The 22,646-nt window shown below is 41.6% G+C and overlaps 1 protein-coding gene across 1 annotated transcript in view; it reads right to left on the reverse strand.

The window, feature by feature from the left end:
* Positions 1-22,646, reverse strand: part of ASCC1 (activating signal cointegrator 1 complex subunit 1) — a 72,971-nt gene that overhangs the window by 14,887 nt on the left and 35,438 nt on the right. Inside the window, exon 9 of the mRNA XM_044420524.1 lies at positions 22,544-22,620. Within this exon, the coding sequence (XP_044276459.1) occupies positions 22,544-22,620 (77 nt within the window). The remainder of the gene's footprint in view (positions 1-22,543; positions 22,621-22,646) is intronic.

The following is a 22,646-nucleotide window of genomic DNA, read 5'->3' on the forward strand; positions in this document are numbered from 1 at the left end:
AGGTGTATGTATTCACCTACATATGTGCATTGCTGCAGTATGCAAATAGTCAGACATGACCTAACACATTCCTACATGATAACAACCTGGTCTAAGAAGGCAAGCAGACAATACTTACCTATGTATCTATCATGGCTTTCAGTATCTGCGATTCTCATTATTCAATAAACCTGCAACACTTCAACTTATTCAACTTCCAAGATTCCCACTCCTCTCCTGCAAAAAGCAGCTGATAAACTAGCATATTTTCTATTCTCTGCTACATACCCAAAGCAAAATCCATTTTGGATGGCAGATCCTGACAATTACCCAACTAAGTTCAAGACAACCATAGCAAGTGTGCTTGTGAAGTGAAACAGATGTAAATCGGAATCCAGTGGAATTAATCTATAAATTTCTTCTGTCAGATCCCCTACTGACTCATGGCAATGGAAACAGAAGTTTGCATTCAGCCAACTTCATGGCAAAGGAACAAATACAAAGTTATTTTCTACATTAATCAATTCTGGTTTCTCATTCCATATTCAAATGTTTTCAAGAACATTTTTATGACAAAACAAGCATATTTCAGACTCTGTTTGACTCCTGGCTCTGCTGCCTTAATAATTACCTGACACAATTTAATACCACCTGGAGGCATTTCCATCTACAGCCAAAAATGAGCAGGTAGGCTGATGTTGATACAGAATGAAAGACCCTTAAAATGTACACTGCCTTCTTTCAAAATGAACATGCTGCTCTTTTCTGATAGAAATTTTAAAGACACTCTAGCCACATGACTATCAAGGTATGGCACAGGTATTTTGTGGTTAAGATGTGCTGCAGAGTTCCAAGGGGGAGCGGGGAACACCATGGAGGGCAAAACAGAAAGAAGGAAAGCAAGGTCCTCCTTCCTCACTTCCCACATCAGAGCTTCCAACATAGCAAAACTAAAGACATGCCACAAGCTCCCCTCCCCCAACCCCAAAACAAAGAATATGCCGCATAACTCTTATGCTCCTAATAGTACTACTTATGTACCAGATGTAATTCTGGTCTTACTGCCCCAAAAGGGCACATAAAACATTAAATCAGAATGAAATACTCTTGTTAAACTATTGTATGGTTTTAAATTTGGTATCTCACATGGAACTTGTTGAGTTCAGCTCCACCCCACCAAAACCCACTTGGGTTCTTGCCTGGAATAGCCTTATAGAGAAAATTTGCTAGGTGTGGTTTCCCCTACCTTTGCAACACTTCAATAAGGAAACTGTGGTGATATTCTTACTTTTTAAAGGTATAGAAATCTTCTCAAGTCCAGACTGAAAACATCTAGCTTTTACCTGTACTCTTGGGATGTGCCAGATTGTCACACCTAGGATACCACATGGGATGAATTTGCAAGAGAGGTCCAAGATCTCTGCTTGATCTCTTTCTGTACGATCAGCTTGGTAATAGGTTGTGTTTGACCCTCAGTGGCTGATCAATTACAATCGATTTAATATTTTTCTCCTGATCAAGTTAAGTACCAACCCATAGAGCATTCACCTCCCACTATAGGATTTGGTTTGGCACAGAAAAATTGTTCCTTTTCTGCAAGCACTGCCTCTCTCTTACTGCCACTTTCTGCTTGTGACAGAAACAGGGCTCTAGGCCAGGGGTTCCCAAACTGTTTCGGGGAAACCCTTGTTTGCTCTACAGAGTTCCCTTGAACAGCAGTAAAGAACAACTTTCCCTAAGAATAGTAGCTTGCATTCCTCTACCAACCTTTCCTGGCAATGGACAGATGCACAAAACCATCAGTTCTATTTGGAGGCCACTTTCTCAGTTCAAATGAGACAACAGAGAAGCCCAGTAAAGCTACCAAGTACTCAGTGCAGGCCCTAATATACTATTATATAAAAATATACGTGCAACATTTTTGCTGAATTAAACAGAACCAAAGATCCACTGCCCCTTCTGAGATGGATGTCAATGACGCACTTCATTGACTGGGGAAAATAAGTTGATCCAGTAATTATTTTATTCTTGCTGAAGACTCTGTTCATCATAGTTACTCACCAATAATAGATATTTATAAACATGGATAGTGAGCCGGTGTAACTGTTCAGCCTCAATCAATATTTTCAATAACAAGGAGGGCTCTGAAGCTGTAAAAGTGGCAGAGCGAAACCCAGATTCTAATTTCAGTTGCATGTATTGCCGCCATTCAGCTGTGGCTGGCAAATCATATTTCGCACAGGAAAGAGAATAACTGGAAGTTATCATGGGACCTACAAGCTGATCCGAAGTAAAAATCAGCCTGACCATCCAAGGGCTCCAAACAGATATTTCTTGCCAATCTTTAAGTTTAGGTTTCCCAGGGAATTAAATTTGCAAGGGAAAATAAATCAAACTGAGATTGACATGAAAGTACATACCAGACTCCTCTTCCTACTGTAACTGTCAGTGGTACATTATCTGATTTTATATATTGATAACTCAATGCACAGGGATTCCAAGATGTGTTATAATTCTTCCACAGATGAACTGATGGGGCAGATTTCCCACAATATTTGGGGACTATTGATCTGGATGACAAGATTTTATCTGTAGAGCGCTAAAAAGCATGAAAGAGTCTGTCTTCAAGTGGATCATCCCATCTATTTCCCTTTGCATTGCTATGATTTTTGTTTTCTACTTTTTCATAATCTTTTAATAAACTATAAGCTGCAATTGAATAAGCTCATATTCTATTACAAGGGTAATAAGCTGTTAAGAGGTATTTTGCTGCTGTTTACCCCAAGAAAAGAAAACCCCACCAGATGTCCCCAAATGTTGCTGCTCATGCTGTTCAAACACGTCTATAGCCTTGTACCCACATCAAGTCTACCTTGAATTGGAAGACACTAAGTCTGCAATCAGTCCTAATTAGAAAGTTAGTTTAAGGCTACGTGTAGGGTGCAATACCCATTTGCTGAATATGAAAATGTGTGGATCCATGTGTCTTATATGGCCTTTGTCTAAGCCCTAATTACCTGACCTGGAAATTTTTACTGAATTTTATGCTCTCTGCTCCATTATGTTCAAAAACTGGGGCTGACAAGCCACTGGGCCACCCATGGACTGAAATAGTTCAGCAACTGGCTAGACACACACACACACATGCAGAATTGGTGTTACAGCTGACTTAAGCAAGCAGTAACAGCACCTGCTGAAGAATAACATATTAAAGTATCTGCACAGAGCTCTCCAGTACATTTTAGTGATGCTCCATTAACTTTAGTGCACTTTGAATGAAACCATAGAGACCTCTGAGTGTGTAATGTGCTAATGGGACACTGATGGCTGTAGAGGTACTTAGGCTGCAAAATGGATCTTACTGGTTGCTACATGGGTAGTGGTATAAACATAAAGCCACTCCTGCCAGTGTAAGACTACTTGAAATAGGGTGCCTATTTGGCTATGTCTTTCTGTATTACAAATGCTATACAAGCCATCATACGCCATTCCCCTCTTTGCAGATACTGTGTTGCCTTTGTCTGGTAGTCCATGTAAAGCTGAACAATCTGAATTCTTCTGCAAAAGCCTGGTGCATCCAATCTAACTGTTTGTGTTTTGCTTGGAAATGGATTTATTATTGAGCTTTTCACTCAAGCATAAGGAGCCTAGACCAAATTGTGCATCTTCGTATGCAGACTAGTTCCACAAACACCAAATAATGGGGTCAGGCAGAACAATTTGAATAACTCTTACAATAAATCCAGGTTTTACTCATGCTATTTAAATGTGCCTTGCTGTACATAGGCTTGTCTCTTCTTTGCCACATTTCCTCACAAGATTTACTGAAGGTCAGATGCACAGAATCATCAGTCAGTTAGCACTTACAGATTACGTTGTGGCAGCAGTACATTTCAGGTATACTGCAGGAGGCACTTAAGGTTATGCTGTTTAGAAAGTACATGAGGACCTAGAACAGTGCAATTCACTAGCTTGACTTGGACTTCCAGTGACGCAACATGTATAATACAAAAATGTGCATGCTTGCTTTGCCTAAGTCTCACTGTTTTCAGTGGTGATTACTCTCTAGAAAGTATACTTTCGGACTGCAGCCTGATTCATACATAAAGTCTAATATAAATGGGATAAAGAACCTCCAAGATATTTTCTTCCATAATTATTTTTCACTTTTGGTTCCAAAATGCATTGGGCCACTATTGTCTACCTGCTACTGTAAATCAACCACAGCACTTTCCCTTCCGTTGCTGGAAAAGAGGCAAAACTTGTGGCTGCTGTACTGATTGAAGAAAATGAAGGAAGGAAATATGGGATAGATTAGAATGTGATTTTAGGAGTATCTGAGTATCCACAACTCTAGTTAAAGAAAGTTAATTTCCTGTGCTCAGTATCTTTGAAAAAGCAGGCCTTTTGTTAATCATAGGAAAATTAATTACATAGTTCCGCCATTAGGCCAGCAAATCTAGGAAAAGCTATCAGACCTCTGCATTGCATTTGTTTTCTTATTTAATTCTTCTTGGAATTCTTTCTTCAGTAGATTACCTTTGCTTCTTCTGTATTCCGATCACAGAATTGCTTTTTCCCTCAGTCTCTCTTCTGAATTTTCTTATTTCTTTTCTTAGATCATTAGTCTGTCCATATCCAGATAATATGAACAAGCCTTTTCCTATTCTAAGATTTTATTTCTACTAATGTATTCAATTACACCCCGTTTAATCTTCTTTCTTCCAGACAATGTGAAAGCTGATCTTGAATCTTTCTTCCTGCATTCTCCTACTACAGAATCATTCTAATTGTGTTTTTTTGAATTTTCTCTAGAATCCTTTCATAAGGCAAGGATCAGAAATGGAAGCAATAGTCTGCAGTGTGCAAAGTGGTATTATGACTTTTTGATTCTCCATTTTGTTCTGCTACATTACAAGTCTCATATTAGAAAAAAGGCTCAACTCTCCAACAGGATGTTTTATCCAACAATGCTTCAAACATATTTACATTCAGCATCTTTCATTTTTGTTCCATCTCCTACTTTTTATTAAACATGAAACAACTTTATACATTCATTTTATTTCTATTAATTTGGAATGAAATGGAATTAAGAAATGGAAGAGTCTATGCAGAGTTAGCCTATAAGACCACTGAGTCTAACCCCTGCTCCACTTCCACATGTGGTCACTCATCCAGCTTCAGGCCCACTCCTTTCCAGACTAGCAAAGGGGACTCGACATGCTAGTCCGATGTGAAATACATAGTATTATGAAAGGCAGAAAAGAACAACTCATGTGTTGCATGGACTCACTGATGTGGGCAAAATACACAGCATATCTGTCATTGAAGGCTGGGCTTCCCAGTCTGAGAGAACAGCAGGCTTTTCCCTATCAGTACTGTGAGATCAAATTCAACCATTTTTCCTGTAAGACCCATTTATTTTAATATTAGGCAATGGATTAGGAACAGGGTTCAGATGAGAGTGAGCCCACTTCTACTCTAGCTGGGACAAAGGACAGGATTCTTACCATCACATTCTTCCCACCATCACAATTATTCCGTTAAAGTACATTCGTTTTTCCTGTATATGTCTGTGGAAGCTATTTACTAATAGGTGAGTTGATACTGTTACTCTACTGGGGTATTACAAAATCTGTCCCCTCCCCAGGGGCACCCATGTCTGCAGCACAAGGAGGTTTCCCTACTCTCCTTCCACTGTCCTCCAGTTTACAACCTAGTTTATGTTGCTTCATAGGACTCTGGAAACCACTGATAACTGAGCCCATATGTTTCTGCATAACCCCACACTGCGGTTTATGTCTTGATCATATCAGAGTATAACAGAGAGAGAGAACCCAAAACTTCTTTCATGCATATGGACTTATCCTAATCACACAGATTAAAAACAAAGTCCCAAATATTGCTGTGCATACAGGACAATGCATTACTTATAATCCTTCTTTAGCATTTAATTCTTGTGTTGGAATTAATTAAAACAAATCAAACAGTTTCCCAGTGTTCAGCACTGGTATAAATGCAAATTGCAGAACGGTGGAAGGCTGAGCTATAGCCTGCAAGGCTCATCATTAAGAAAACCAAGATAGATCAATTTCTCAATACTGGCTATTGTGGAATGCCATAAAAACTTTACTATCAGGATGTGGTACCATGAGTAAGTAACTCTGCTCAGCAATATGTAGACAGCTCTTATTGCATTTAGATCCAGGCTGTGTCCCCCACCCAGCATTTACTTTAAATATATGAAATCTAAAAGAGAATGGTCTTACTAAAGCCTATGACCTGCAGTTGTTGTTAGGTGCTGTCAAGCTGACTCCAACTTATGGCAACCCTGTGAGTGACAGCCCTCCAAAATGTTCCTGTCCATGACGGTTCTATTCCGTTCTCCCAAGTTCAAGGCTGTGGCTTCCTTTATGGGTTTGATCCGCCTCATATTTGATCAGACCGTTCATCTCCTGCCTTTGACTTTCCATAACATGATTGTCTTCTCCAGGGAGTCTTGCCCTCTCCTGATGTGTCTGAAGTGTGACAGTCATTTCTGCTTCCAGGGAAAGCTATGGCTTGACTCACTTGAGGACCACTTGTTTGTCTTTCTGTTGGACCAGGTTTTTCTCCCATCCAGCACTGTTTTGGGAGCATCATTTTTCCCCCTGGAAGTTTTCTTCACGGTCCAGCTTTCACACCCATACATTATGATTGGGAATGCAATAGTTTGGATGATCCTGACCTTGGTCTCCAGTTAAATGCCCTTACAATCTTCCGGTTCCTTCACTGCTGTTCTTCCAAGGCTTAGTCTTCTTTGAATTTCTTGGCTGCAGTCTCCCTTTTAATTGATGACTGAACCAAAGAATGTGAAATCTTTCACAATTTCAATTTCTTCATTCAGTTTCTTACAGTAAATTCTGTAATTCTGTGGACATGATCTTTGTTTTCTTAAGATGAAAAGAAAGTCCTGCTTTTGTACTCTCTTCTTTCACTTTTATCAGGAGTCATTTCAAGTCATTGCTGCTTTCTGCCAGTGGTATGGTATCATCTGCATATCTTTAATGAGTAATGTTTCTTCTGTCAATTTTAACTGGTTCCTCTGATTCTAATCCAGCTTTTCTTATGGTATGTGCTGTGTACATATTGAACAGATAGGGAAATAAAGTCCATCCTTGTCTGACACCTTTGCCTATGGAAAACCATCCTGATTCTCTGTATTCTGTCCTAACTGAAGCTTCTCGTCTACACATCAGGGCAATCTAGTGCTGAGGCAACCCCATTTCTTCCAGAACCATCCATAACGTCTTGTGATCCACATGGTGAAAGGCTTTGCTGTAGTCTGTACAGCATAGGCTGGTCTTTTTCTGAAATTCTTTGATGTGCTCCCGTAGCCAATGCATATTTGCAATATGATCTCTAGTGCCTCTTCCTGTTCAGAATCCAACTTGGATGTCAGGTATTTCTCTTTCCATATAAGGTAATATTCTTTAAGCATCACTTTTCTTGCTTGAAGGACTAACGCAATGATCTATAGTTCGCTGAACTTTTTTGCATCTCCTTTCTTTGGGATTGGAATATATATTGAATGTTTCCGGTCTGTGGGACATTGTTTTGTTTTCTACACTTGTCAACATGCTTTTGTTAGCATTTGGACTATTTATTAGCATGGATACTTGCATTTCAGTAGACTATTGCACTCCTAGGCTGAGTTAATTCTTATAAATTATTTGGTAAATAATCTTTCCCTCCCCGCAAACACCCACACAGCAAATGCCTTTCACATTCTATTTATCCAGCATTTTTAACAATAGTATCTCAGCAGAAATGTCCACAGTGGTAGTCTAAACATTCTAGTGGACTGAACAGTTAAAATTAGGATATGAAGCAGGAAGGCAAGCTGAGTGGGCCACTGCAGCAGAAAAAATTAAGGGAGTGGATGCCTTCATGTTCAAGAATTAAGAATAGACAGAAGGGTCCCAAGGAAAGACATTCATAAGTACGGTCTGCTAAAACCTTGGAAGCCTTTAAAACAATGGACTCAGTATCGCTGGGTTGCCATTATACTGGGTATTGCACATCAAATAAGAAATTACTCCTTTTTTTCAAGAACTTCAAGAACTTGACAATGGCTTAGGTCTATGCTCTCACATATATACACTCACAATTTATAAGAGCAAGTAAGAGTGACCTTTTCAAGATCACACTTCTGAGTACTGATAGAAGTCAAAGGCTGTAAACCCAAAGGCTGTAAACCCAGTCAAGATTATATGAATTTCTGGAGGGGATATGGATATAATTGAAGTATATTATATATTATTAATTGTTATAGTATGTGAATGGTGGTAGTATTGGTCTCTGGGGTAGTGGGGGCACTCTCATTTATTTATTTATTTATTTTCTTAATTATTGCATTCTTGTTATGTTATATTATCACTGTTGTGAAGTATTGTATTTATGGTATTTTTCTGTCTAAAACAAATAAAAAAGGGGAGGGGAGATCACACTTCTGTGTTAAATTCTAGAGATGATGATACAAAGGAAAGCATTATTAACAGCTGTCCAAATGTAGAGCATCCTTCCCACACACATTTTCCATGGTCCAATGTTTTAGGAAGAAATTAAAATTTTTGTTTAGTTGGCCAGGGATAAAAGCAGGCAGAAAATTACTTTATTCCATTGTTCATGTGTATACGTGAGTCACCTGCCGAGCTTCTACTGGGTATTTAAACAGCCCTCCCCAAGGAATTGCAGGGATTCATCCACTTTTTACCAGATTGTATTACAAACACATGGCAGAATAGCCTCCAAAGATTTTTGGCAATATCCATTTACAATACAACAGACTCTGAACAGTATAAGCATATTATTAACACTGGTAATCCAATCCACTTGCTATTTTACGCACTGAAGTCTAAGGGCATGTTACCACCTGACATGCTTGGTCCATTATTTAGCAATTTATCTAATACATTTAATTTCTGCAGTTCAGATACAATTGTTCAAGTTCTTCCATGGGTGTGGAATGACAAATTAGGCCATGCTGTCTGCCTACACATTTCAGGGCGAAGGGAATGCTTTTTCTATACCTCTCCTGGTTAAAGAAAGTCCCCCAATCTTATATGATCAAGAATGGTATGCCTAAAAGGCCAGTAGTTTGCAGCTAATAATGTTTGAGTATCCAAAAGCCTAAATAATCTAAGGTCAAGTTTCCACTAAGGAGGTAAACCTGCATCTAGGCTCAACCTCTTATGGCAACAGGTTGTATGTCCTGTGATCTTGTTAAACATTCCTGAATGCAGATAATTTGATGTCGGGAAGAAAGCTAGTTTGAGCTTTTCTTCCTGATATCTGCTTTCCTATGTACAGAGTATTTATTTAATGTATGTATTTACTTGTTTATTCATATAGAGGAATATTCAACCACCCAAACACAGATTTACAACCTTACTGAGACCTATATCTGTCGTTTAGAGGCAAAAATGCTATGCAGAGGATTTTTTTTTCTTTTAGAGCCACTCCCTTTTTTAGTATCCTAGTTTGAAACATCCTGAGCAAAGAAAAATGACAGTCCTCTGGGTTTTAATATCAATGGATTGATGACCATGGTAAACTCCAAGAACACGTTCTTTTTTCATGACCAAACTTATGAACATTATCTGGTCTCGCCTAGTCAGATAGTTACCCAATAGTCTGACTAGGCAAGACCAGTCATTGCTTGAAAGGAGAACATTTAATATTTTTCAACAGAACCTGCTAATTCATTCTGTCCAATAAATACACTTATTAATATACATTGTATTTCTATACCACCCAATAGTTGACAACAGCTGATAAGATAATATACAATATGAAATAACAATAAAAACATCATAAAATACAATTCAAGATTTAAAAGTCAAATTTAAACCCAATTTTAAAAGCTAGAACTAATGAACTATGAACAACCAGCCAAGCAACAGATGGCTCTTGGAGAAAATGCTGCAAATTATCCCTGTTGGTAGGTCTTGCATTTGCCCTTAAGAACATAATTCTTAGTCTTTAAATAGCATATTTCAAGTTTTCAGAGCTGCAACATTTCACACGCATTGTCTCATCAATCCTTACAAGAGACATTATTGTCCCTAACGTTAGGTGGGGTGGGGGGGCAGGAAGATAAAGTGAAGCTGAGAGACAGTGGCACGCCTAAGGCGATGTCAGTGAGTTCAAGTCAGAAACAAGATATGAACTGGGGCCTTCTCCATTTACACTCTTATCCACTATGCTACATTACACTCCAGCAATTTTATGCACAGTTTTAATAATCAAAAGTGGATCCTTCAACAAAACAGAGACCCAGTGTGGTGTAGTGGTTAAGAGCATGAGACTGGGACTCAGACCATCCGGGTTTGAGTCCCCACTCAGCCATGGAGCCAACTGGGTGACTTTGGGCCAGTCACAGACTCTCGGCCCAACCTACCTCACAGGGTTGTTGTTGTGGGGTAAGATGGAGGAGGAGAACGATGTAAGCTGCCTTGAGCTCTTTGTAGGAAAAAGGCAGGATATAAATCGGGGTGGGGGGGGGCACTGGAGTCTTCTTGTGGAGGGGCCCAGACAGGCAGCCATGACCTTTTCAAGACTACTCCATTCCTCCCACTCTCTCCACCACCACCACCAGCCGCTTCATATTCTGGGGTGACTGAGCATCTTCAGTCCTCCCTGGACTGCTTTTAAGGTTTCTTCCCTTTCAGTGCTCCCCTCTACACACACACACACAGTTTTGTGTGCTTTTGCAAATACTGAGATTCCCTCAAGCCTGCTTATCTCTCCGTTGTGTACAGATAGGTCTGTTTTGGCTACCATCTGAAATGGGCATATGGAGAATGAATTCTGAGTTTAACTGTTAGACTGGCTTATAGTTTTAATCTATACTTCTGCTGCCCATCAGAACAAAGCACCCTTTTTTTTGGTCAAATGAAAGGTCTTTCAGAAAGGAAGAAACGTAATTGTCTAAGTACATTTGATTTTATTCTCTCTGCATTAGCAGGGGGAAAATAAAGCAATGGTTCCTGGATTTCACAAAGTGAATACTTTTCTTACCCTGAAAATAACTGGGAACAATAGTTTCAAGTAACTTTACTATTTTACATGAACATGAATTATTAAGCATAGCAGCTATACTACCAGAAAATGCCAACCTAGTTGCTTAAGACAGACAAAACATCAATTGGTAAACATGAATTCTTATTAATATTCCTTGCCATTCTAGTCCATTTTCATGCATTTCTGCCTATCCATTCAAATCTAATTTAATGCCTGCTGATATCAACCCTTGAGCTGTGTTGCAACGTTTGAACACAATGCTCCTTTCTATATTGAAGGAATGAAGAGGTGACATGCTCATTTATTAAGATGTACCTCCCCCACCTATCCTTTTGCCTTTTTGCCTTAAAGAGCAGTTTGGCCAAGCAACTCTCCGAGCTTGTTCTGCCAAGGAGTGCTGCCATAAACCCAGAAGTCTCAGAGAAAGTCTCATCTGCTGCTTCAGTTCCCAGCTTGCCTCTCCTTATCCTGTGGTCTCTACTCTCCAATAATGCAAGCTTATGGTCCCTATTCCAAAATAGGCAGCAGCTGCTAACCAATTAATGATACACATGTGGTTCTGGCCCCATTACTCATTCCCTTTCACTCACCGCCACTGACATCTCTTGCTTTCTTATAACACTTTTTACCCGTCAAATGTCTACTTGTGTTGCAGAAGAGAGGAGCAGAAGCATATGTATCAGGGCAGCTCCAGTATGAAGAAAACAGGATTCAGATCAGACTCCTCAGGTATCACAACCCCAACTCTACAACATCTGGGCTGCATTGTAAAGTTTGGTTCGTTTGGCAGTTACCTTGGATACAGCATCCTTGATCTAGATCAGCAGACTACTACAAACTACTGCTACACACTACTATAACTACCAGAAACTGTCAGTAAATTATTGCCTGACCAACAGGAAGGTAGCTACCTAGGGTAGTGTAGTAGTCCAGCTGGCTGTAGTATTTGTCCTTATTCTCAAAGAGAGAGAAAAAGAGGAACCTGGGAACTACAGACCAGTCAGTCTGACATCAATCCCTAGAGAATTCTGGAGCAAATTAAAAAGCAGTCAGTCTGTAAACACCTTCAAAACACTTCAGTGTTTATTACGAGCCAGCATGGTTTTGTTGAGAATGAATCCTGCCAGACCAATCTGATCCCACTTTTTGACTGAGTAATCTCCCTTGTGGATCCTGGTAATGCTGTGGACATAATTTATCTTGACTACAGCAAAGCTTTTGACTAAGTGTTCCCTGATATTCCTTTAAATATATATTATAATTTTCATTACAAAGAAATTTCTTATTACAAAGAAATAAGATACAAGTTACAGAAATATAGCATATAATTTCAACATCTAACCTGTTAATGAGAAAGCAAAAAATTCTCTCCTCTACAGTTAAATCAATCAATTCTCATTTCAGATTCAACAACAGATTAATTTATCAAAATAATTGGAAATAATGTCATGACTTTAGCATGAAGCACAAGTCTCTTACGATATTTTTACAAATGCTAATTCCTTAAATATTACATTGCTCATAATAAACTTTCAATTTTTCATTAAATTCTTTGGCAGGTCTTCTATTTATATAATTAGTTAATTTTACCATTATTGCATATTCAGCTAGCTTATTTTTCCAATTTTCGCTAGATGTACAATCTTCTGCTTTCCACTTTGATACTACTGCGATATCCTTATTAGCAAAAGTGGCCTAGATCAGACAACTGTTGGATGAATCCTCAGCTGGCTATTCAAAGAGTGCTTTTCATTGGTATCTTCAAAAACTGAGGAGAGCTAATGAGATGGGTACTGCAGAGCTCAGTCCTAGGCCCAGTGCTCTTCCACACTTTTATTAATGAATTGGATGAAGAGCTGCAGGAAATGCTTATCAGATTTGCAGATGACACCAGACTGGGTGGGCTAGCTAATATCCCAGCAGATAGAAACAAAATTAAGAGCGATCTGGATCAGCGGGAGTGCTGGGCTCAAAATCAACATAATAAAATTTAATGGGGACAAATGCCAAGTTCTAGGGAAAAGAAACCAAATGCATAGTTACAGGATGGGGGATACTTGGCTCAACATTACTGCAAGTGAGGAGGAGTTTAGAATTGTTGTAGATCACAATCTGAATATGAGTCAACAGTGTGATGTGGTTGCAAAAAAGACAAATGATATTTTAGCCCATTTTAAGAGAAGCATCATTTCCATAGTGTGTGAAGTACTAGTTCTCCTCTACTCAGTACTGGTCAGGCCTAATCCTAAGTACTGTGTCCAGTTTTGGACACCACAACTGAAGAAAGATGGAGATCAGCTAGAAAAGGTTCAGAGGAGGACAACTGGAAACAATGCCCTGTGGATGAACTAGGCATGTTTCACTGTGAAAAGACTGAGGAGATATGATAGCATTCTTCAAGTACTTGAAAGGTTGTCACACAGAGGAGGACCAGGATCTCTTCTTGATCATCCCAAAATATAGACTGAATAATGGGATGAAGTTACAGGAAGTCAGTTGAACATCAGGAAAAACATCCTGACTTTTAGAGCAATACAGTAATGGAACCAATGACCTAGGGAGGTTGTGGGCTCTCCCACATGGAAGACATTCAAGATACAGTTGAACAGCCACAGAGAAGAGAAGGGTAGTAGAGTTGGACGGGGCCTATGAGGCCAAATCCCTGCTCCACTTCCATACATGGTTGCCCATCCAGCTGTAGACACACACCTTTCCTGCTTAGCAAAGATGACTTGGCATGCTAGCTTGATGCATAGCTATGCAGACAGGTAAGCTATCTCTTGGAGGTACTTTAACTTGGTGTCCTGCACTCAGCAGGGGGTAGAACCAATGGGCTTATTGGCCCATTCTAGCTTTAATATTCTATTATTTTATCATTTATTGCACTAAAATTTTTGCCAGGGCAAGGTACAAGAGATTACATTTGAACATCACATAGTGCACACAGTTGCCAGGAGTCAATTGCTGAGTTGTCAATTGAAAACCATTGAAAAAGGGGAGAAATGGTAGAAGTAGGTGCACCATACAACTTGGAAGACATCGTCCTACTTAGCAATCTAACCATTTCAATTTTAAGTACTGAATTGATTTTCTTAGGGACCCTCCACCTTTTTAACATTTCCCCATGCCTCCTTTTCAGAGCACTTACTCCTGCAGTTACTGCAGTTGCCTGGAAGTGCTAAAAAGAAAAAAATGGATACAAATGTAATGGCTGGAAAGTAAATGGAGGGGAAGTATACCCAGTTTATGTACTCAAAAGTAACTCGAGCAACTTGCACAGTAGCAGTAACTGCTTTATTACTGCAGCTGTGCAAATTTCCTCCCCATGTACTGCCCAATTTAAATTGGCACAAATTTTCCCTCCATCTACTTCCCAGCTATTGAATTTGCATATATTTCCTAGCTCAAGAAACTGGGCAAATACTCCTGATAATTAAAAAAATACAGGTGGCACAACAGAATGGGGTAAATGGGGCATCAGCATCAGTAGTATGTACCCTCACTCCCGCATGGAGCTGCATTTACTGCATCCCATTCAGCCGACTTCTTGGGGAGGTGGGTGTTAAGACCTGTGAAATGTTCTCTTGGGTTTGGATAACATAGCAACCCATTGTGGACTGAATAACTCCTGATACAAGGCAAAATAAGTCACCTTCAGGGAAGTGGAATAGGTTCAGACAGTATGATAATTCAGTATGATAACCCACTAACCCATGTGGTTAGTTACCTATAATGAGATGCTGTGCCATGCAGACCCAGTCAGTAAGAATTACTTCTGAGTAAATATGAATGATCCTATAATGCTATATGCACCTTACTCTTCTCTAACAACTCTGTTAGAAAATGTTGAGATGCATAGAAATTCAAGGCCTGGTTTTATGTGCCTATTGCATACTGTAAGGAAATGTAATAACTGCTGGAAGATTATGATGACTGTACATATATGCACAGTTTATAGACTGTACATTTACAGTGATGTATAAAGCCCTAAATTAAAGGGAACATCTATATCTAAAGGAACATCTCCTCCCATATGTACCTACATAGACCCTAAGATCATCTATAGAAGTCCTTCTCTGGGAGCCACCTTTAAGAGAAGTAAAGAAGGTGGCCAAGAGGGGAAGGGCCTTTCAGCTATGGCACCCCTGCTGTGGAACCAGTTCCTCAGGGAGGTGCACCTGGCACCAACCCTTTATTCATTTTCAGCATTTTATTTTCCCATTATTTTAACTGGTAAATAGGATGACTCAATGTTTATACTGCTTTTTATTCATATTGTCAGTGGCTTCCTGTAGATTCATTGTTACATTATGCATTATTACTATTTACTTGTTAACTGTTGTTTATTATATTTGAATTTGCATGGTTGTTTTTGATGTTCTATTGACATCAAAGTTATTTTTGTTATGCTGTGTTTTTAAATTATTTTTATTTAATGTACACTGTTCTGCTTTCTGCTACAGAATGGTATACAAAACTTTAAATAAATAAATATGTGTGCATGTGTGTATACAAGATGGCTTTTTCCAGAAGCATATCTTGGAAGAATAGGTCACTGAAAATACACTCTTTCTACAAATTATCACTGGATGATGATCCTGTACCACACCAGCAGAATGGCCGTAGAAAAATCAAGAAGTATTTGAAAACATACCTCTGCTGCTCAGAACTCATCTGCTTGTGTCTGAGCTCTGCACTTTCCTTCACTGTTCTCATTTGGAGTTCACAAGTATATTTAATTACTACTTCCATGTGCAGTTTCTTTATTGGCTATACTGCTGCTTGACCTCTTTCAGTAATTAAGTTCAGTAAGAGGGGTTTATTCTTATTTGGCCTGCCCTTGCTCACAGTTATCAAGCAAGTCATCCAACTGGGAGAATAACCTAATTACTGGCCTTGTTGCACAAGCTGACTCAAAGTGAATAGTCAACAAAATACAATCAGGACTGGAAGCCCAAAACAAAAGGCTATAATTTAAGGGCAAGAGAATGGGTGATTTTGTATAGCACATTGCATTCTGATGGCAAGATGCAGCTGGTAGGCTGTTGACAGTAATTGCAGCTGTATACGTTACCAGTCTGACATTTTGGCTTCATTCTCCAAAGCAAAATGAACTACACTGCAAGTAAGGAAAGCATTATCGGCAGAAGAATGTAATACATAAAGCAGGAGGGGTGAGAGAGCCTATCACTACACAGTTCGGCAGGAACGCACGGCTGATCAACAGTCAAGCTTGACAGGGCTCTACTGCCAGTTATGAGTCATAATTAATTAGTGCCAGTGGGTGTTGCTCTGGGCACTTGGCAAGAGGAAGGGAAATACCAAGTGACTGGGGAAAGAATGTGGGAGAGCTGGAGAAAAATGGCATTTCTAACAGGAAGGCTTGCTTTGAGGCAATTATCAGCATGCTTTTATGTACCAAATAGCCAACGGTTCTTTTGGCTGGAACAGTAAAAAATCAATTAAAGCTTCTACAAAAGCTCGAGTGCTCTGCCTCACATTTCACAGAGTAATGGTATGAATAATAGACATGGTTGATGTTTAATGTGTTTCTCCACTTAGGAATGTCACATGCAGAGTGCCAAATCAAGAAGACACAGAGGTGCAAATGATTCCACATATAACTGATAGAGAGGATGTCTTTTCTTTGTTACCAAGTATGTAGATTGGGAAGGGTGTAAATAAAGCTATTTTATATATACTACATGTAGTATTTCTTTTCCAAATCTAAGGGTCCAATAGATTAACCAGTCATGGAATCCTACAGTACTGGGTGGTATAAAGGTGAAATAAATAAAACCTCACCTGCCTCAAATGGGAACAAAGGCAGGTTGCTCACCTGTAACTGTTGTTCTTCAAGTGGCCACCTGTACATTCACACATATGGGTGCTGCGTCTGCGCAGTGCCTGTGGCCGGAAAGATTCAAAGCTTAACGGTTTTGGTGGAAACTTCTCACCCCTCCCCCCCTACAGTATAAGAAGGCAGAGTGCCTGCCATTTCCTCAGTCTACTGGAGACCAATCGTTCGCCCCCTTGCGGGAGCGTTAAACATTACAGGGAATCTGCTGAACAATATAGAGAAAACACTTACTGATCCACTATCAAGTAAAACAGTACAGTATAAACCCAGTCACCGACACCGAGCGGGGCCGGTGGGTGGGTTGTGTGAATGCACAGATGGCCACTTGAAGAACAACAGTATCAGGTGAGCAACCTGCCTTTCTTCATCGTGGTCTCTATGCATCACACATATGGGTGATTAGCAAGCTTACTGAACCCAGAGGCGAGCAGTGTCGTCACTGGAGAACAGAAGAAAAGATTGCTCGACCAAAGGAGCAATTGCACCTGGCATGCACATCAAGGTAGTATTGTCTGGAAAAGGTGCAAGGAGTAGTCCAGGTGGCAGCCTTGCATATGTCCTGAATCGGGATGCCAGCAGAAAAGGCAGCGGAAGCTGCTACTGCCCTCGTGGAGTGCCCTCTGGGCATGACAGGTAAGTCCAACTTGACAAGCCGATATGCCAGTTCGATGGTCTGCACAATCCATTTGGAAAGTCTCTGGGATCCAATAGGATAACCTTTATCATGTTCCGAGTATTTGATAAAGAGGCAGTTAGATTTGCAGAAGGATTCTGTGCGAGACCTGTAAAAGGCAAGGCAAGGCAACGACAAACGTCGAGAGAGTGAAGCAATCGCTCTATCAGTGTAGACGGAGTAGGGAAGAAAGCTGGTAAGACGATGTCTTGATTAATATGGAAAGGAGACACAACCTTGGGTAAAAACGCCAGATCGGTACTGAGGACGACCTTCTCCTTATGGAAGTTGAGATAAGGAGGATCTATACGGAGTGCACAGAGTTCACTAGCCCTTCTAGCGGACGTGACTGCGACGAGAAAGGCAGTCTTCCAAAACAAGAGGCGTAAGTCAGTAGTTGCCAGGGGCTCGAAAGGAGCTCGAGTGAATGCCTGCAGGACAACAGAGAGGCTCCAAGTAGGAATAACTGCTCTAACTGGTGCTTGCAGGTTCTGTAATCCCTTAAGGAATCGACGTATGAGGGTATGAGAAAACACCAAAGAACCCAGCATCTGGCCACGATAGTGGGAGATTGCGGAGGTATAAACTTTAATAGATGGCGGCTTAAGCCCAGACTGATGTAGTGATAAGAGAAATTGAAGAATATTTTCAGTGGAGGCTGAATAAGCAATGAAGCTATTGGATTCAGCAAAAGATGTAAAGCGCTTCCATTTGGCCGCGTAAGATGAGCAGGTTGCAGGTCTTAGCGCAGACTGGAGAATGAATTGGCTATCAGGATGCAGAGCGCTCGGATTCAATAAGGTGTCTGCTGGTACTGAAGGGGAAGGAGGAGCCATATCAGAACGATGTCGGGCCAGTGTGGAAGCCACTGAATACACCGATATCGAAGGGATCCCGTGGTTTATTGAATGAGCCAGGCTGTCAGACTGAGTGAAAGAAGATTCGGGTGATGAACAGCTCTGTTCTGCTGAGTGATTAGATGAGGTATGAGAGGCAGTCACTGGAACGTGCTGCCAGACAGACGGAGAAGAGTAGGGAACCATGGTTGCCGGGGCCACCAGGGAGTGATGAGGATTCCCTGGGAATTGTCGTAAGTGATTTTGGCAAGGACTCTCATTATAAGTGGAATCAGGGGAAACGCATAAAAGAACATGTTCACCCAGGGGATCATGAGAGCGTCTCCTTTCGAACCCGGTCCAATGCCTGCGCGGGAGCAGAACATCTCGCACACCCTGTTCATGTGAGTGGAGAACAGATCTATGTCTGGAGAGCCCCATGTCTGGAAGAGACGATAACAGGTCTGACGATCTAGTTCCCATTCGTGGGTCGTCGACATCTGTCTGCTGAGTGTGACCGCCTCCTTGTTGTCGGTGATGATGTTCGTCCATCAATTTCAATGAGGACCTTGACATTTAACGGGTTGTGAGTTGTCCATGGTGTTTCCGCAGGGGGCTGGTAAGGCCGATACAGGCATGGAGTGTTCTGCCACATGTCAGGCAGACATGTGTGGGCACCACTGTTGCAACATTTGCAACTCTGGCTTTACGGAGTGCTCGCTTCTCTTGTGTTATGGTTGTCCTTCTGACTTCAGAAGTTTGGCAGCCTTGGTGGATCAGCGTGCGCCATGTTGATTGGTCTTGTGCCAGGGTCTCCCAGGAGGTGGTGTCGATAACCAGGGACTTGAGAGAGGCTTTCAGTGTGTCTTTGTATCGCTTCTTTTGTCCCCCGTGCGATTCCGTTCCTTGAGACAGCTCACCATAGAAGAGCTGTTTGGGGGTGCGGTGGTCTGGCATCCTTGCAACATGGCCTGCCCAGCGCGTCTGGGCTTTCATCAGCAGGGTGTGAAATGATGGCAGGCCTGCTCTGGAGAGGATTTCTGTGCCTTGTCCTGCCACCAGGGCTGGTATTGGTAGGATGGAAGGGACCAAGACCACTTACAGTGAGATCGATTAGGGACTTCCATCCAGCAAGCTGTAACCCTCGACTCATGCATTGTCTTCTTCTTGTGGTTCATCCAGGCACTGAAGAGCCCTGAGCCGTCGAAAGGCATATCCTCAATCTGATGCTTTGCCTCGTCTGGGAAGTTGCAGTTCCGGAGCCAGGCATGGCGACAGAGGGCCACAGCACTGACGAGAGCCCTAGAGTCGCAACTGACATGGTGTCTCACCGTGCAGAGTTGCTGGACTGACACCTGCATCGCCTCTTTGATGAAAATTCAGGCCAGGTCTTTTTGCTGATCTGGAAGTGACCCTGTGATATTTTCTAATTTCTGCATTAGAAAATACTGATATCGAGTCAGCGTAGCCTCATAATTAGAAATACGGAGGCCGAGACCTGTGGCAGTGTAGATGCGGCAAGCCAACATATCGATCTTACACCCTTCCTTATCACGAGGAGTGGTGTGTCCCCTCGACTCGTGGCCTTGAGACGACTCTACTACGATCGAGTTTGGTCTTGGGTGACACAGGAGGAATGGAATATCCTGCTCACGGACTCGGTACATGGACTCGTAACATCGCGAAGTGGGTTGAGGCTGACTGGGATAATTCCATGGTTCCATCATCACCTGGTGAAAAGTGGTGATCAGCGGTGAGATGATGGCGGCAGACTGTTCACCCTTGACAATATTATAGAATTTATCGGTATTGGGATCAAAATGATGCCGGGCTTCAATCTCAAGTGACCTTGTAAGTCTCACCATTAATTCCTCAAAGGTTACATAAGGCTCTTCCGGTGAGCTGGGACCTTGCATAGAGATCACAGTGTCCGGTGAAGGAGAAGCTACTTCGGAGTCCTCCCAGTGAGGCGGAAGGCTGGAGGAGGAATCAACAGGCGAGGTAGGGCACCTGGGCTGAGCTGCTCTGGAAGTCGAAGGAGCGTCTCTCGGGACTGGAGAGAGGGTACGATCGCGTACCAAAGGATAATAGCCGTAGGGTGGATAGTCATCTCATGGCTCACAATGAGTCGGCCTATGGGGCAGTTGCACCCATTCTTCTGAGGGACTGCTGAGAAGGGGCCCTCAGGGAAGGCTCGAGTGATGGCTGAGGAGTAGGCAAGCGAGCCATTGGGGGAGAGTCCCAAATCTCTCCATCAGAGATGGATCCCAACAAGGGAACCTCTTGGTGATCAGGTGAAGACGGGACAGAAGGAGTAACCCGTCTTGGAGACCTGGGTGGGGTCACTTGCATGGCCAACTGAAGAGCCAGTCCAGTTGGTGTCAGTACCAAAGTCGTCGTCGGGATCGACGGAGCGGACGAACCCGAGTCACGATGTCGGGAATGGACAGCCTTCTTAGATTTACGAGCCGTCTTGTCCATCTTGTCCTTCTTAGGCTTCTTATAGCCTGAGGACTTGTCCGATCCACTATGCTTCCTCTTCTCCTTTTGCTTATGTGGAGATGTAGAGGAGCATTGACTCTCCGGCAAAGGGGCACCATCAGCCAATGGGTGGGGCGGAGGTGTAGTGGAAGAGGAGGATGGAGCAGCAGATTTGCTTGCCAGTTGGTCGGATTGGAGCAGGGTTTCATCCCATAAGAGTTTACGCAGATGGTTTTCTCGATTTTTCCTCACCTGCTTAGTAAAGGCCTGGCAATGGCTGCATTTATCAGTCCTGTGTCCTTCTCCGAGACAGAGAAGGCACAGATCGTGTGGATCAGTAGGTGACATCTTAGATCCGCACTGAGAGCACTTGCGGAAAGCCGCACGCTGCGCCATCGAGGAAGAAAAAGGAGAAAATAGCAAGGTAAGAATAAAGAAAGAGGAACTATATTTTTGGTTTTTGGTTTTTTTGGGGGTTTTTTTTTTTTTTGAAAAACAGGAAAGGGGAATGAGAAGAAAACTTCTAACAGGGAAGGTAAAACTTGGAATCGTAACAATCTAAGAGAAATAGTGGTAACTAGATAAACGTGTAGTACAAACTCAGAGATGAAAGGCTCGAGGCACAGCAAATGGGGGCCACAAGACTAAGGAAATGGCGGGCACTCCGCCTTCTGATACTGTAGTGGGGAAGGGTGCAGAGTTCCTGCCAAAACCTTTAAGCTTTGAATCTTTCTGGCCACAGGCACTGTGCAGGCGCAGCACCCATATGTGTGATGCACAGAGGCCATGACGAAGAATGATAGGGATAGCAGTTAGTTAGTTAGTTAGTTAGTAAATATGCTGCCCTATAGCCCTATACCACAAGGGCCTCTCTGGGTGGCTTACAATAAAAACATGGACGACAACAATAAAAACAATAAAATGGAACAATACAATCAACAATATAAGAATCTATTGAATTAAAAATATAAAATCTGATATTCACAGCAGAAGAATGTAGCAAGCAAGCAGCAATAAGTTAACAGAATAAGAGGCAAATTGGCTACTAAAAGCATGTGTTGAATTAAAAAGTCTTTACTTGGCAACAGAAGAATGATGGTGCTAAACACACTTCCTTATGGAAAGCATTCCATAAGTGGGTGCAATCACAGAGAAGGCCCTTCTCCTATCCATTTCCCCCTCATTACATTGGGGGCTCTTGGAGAAGGACCTCCATTGAAGACCTTAGTGGTCTGGTAGGGATATATGGAGACAGGCAGTCCTCAGAAATCCCAGCCCCAAGCCTTTGTCTGTTACTGCCCATACACTGAACTGAGCCCAAACTACAACAGGCAGCCAATGCAACCAACAAAGGACTGGAGTGATCTGCTCTTCTCTGAAGAGCATTGCTCAACATGACTCAGAGACTATACATGAATGTGCAAATCCTTTCTTCATAGCATCAGTTGTGCTTTATGTTGTTTACACTTTTTTCCATTTTTCAGAGATTTCATGGGTATTTTAGTTTGCATGAATTTGGTTTTTTTTTTTTTTTTGAATAGCTTTCCCCTATCATACAAGAAATACAAAGACAGCTTTGAAGGTTATTTTTAACATGACCTTGAATGGTAATATAGCATAGGCTAAATCAGCCTGTCATTTCATACAAACCTTCAATATCTTTCGGCCATCAAATGACTCCCTTTCCTTGAAAGATCTGCCTGCAGTTCTGTTAGTTTGCTCTTCAGCTGCAAAATAAATAAATGAGACCATA

The sequence above is a fragment of the Varanus komodoensis genome, unplaced genomic scaffold (genome assembly GCF_004798865.1).
Source record: "Varanus komodoensis strain SLA01 unplaced genomic scaffold, ASM479886v1 scaffold11, whole genome shotgun sequence".
NCBI classification, from domain to species: domain Eukaryota; kingdom Metazoa; phylum Chordata; class Lepidosauria; order Squamata; family Varanidae; genus Varanus; species Varanus komodoensis.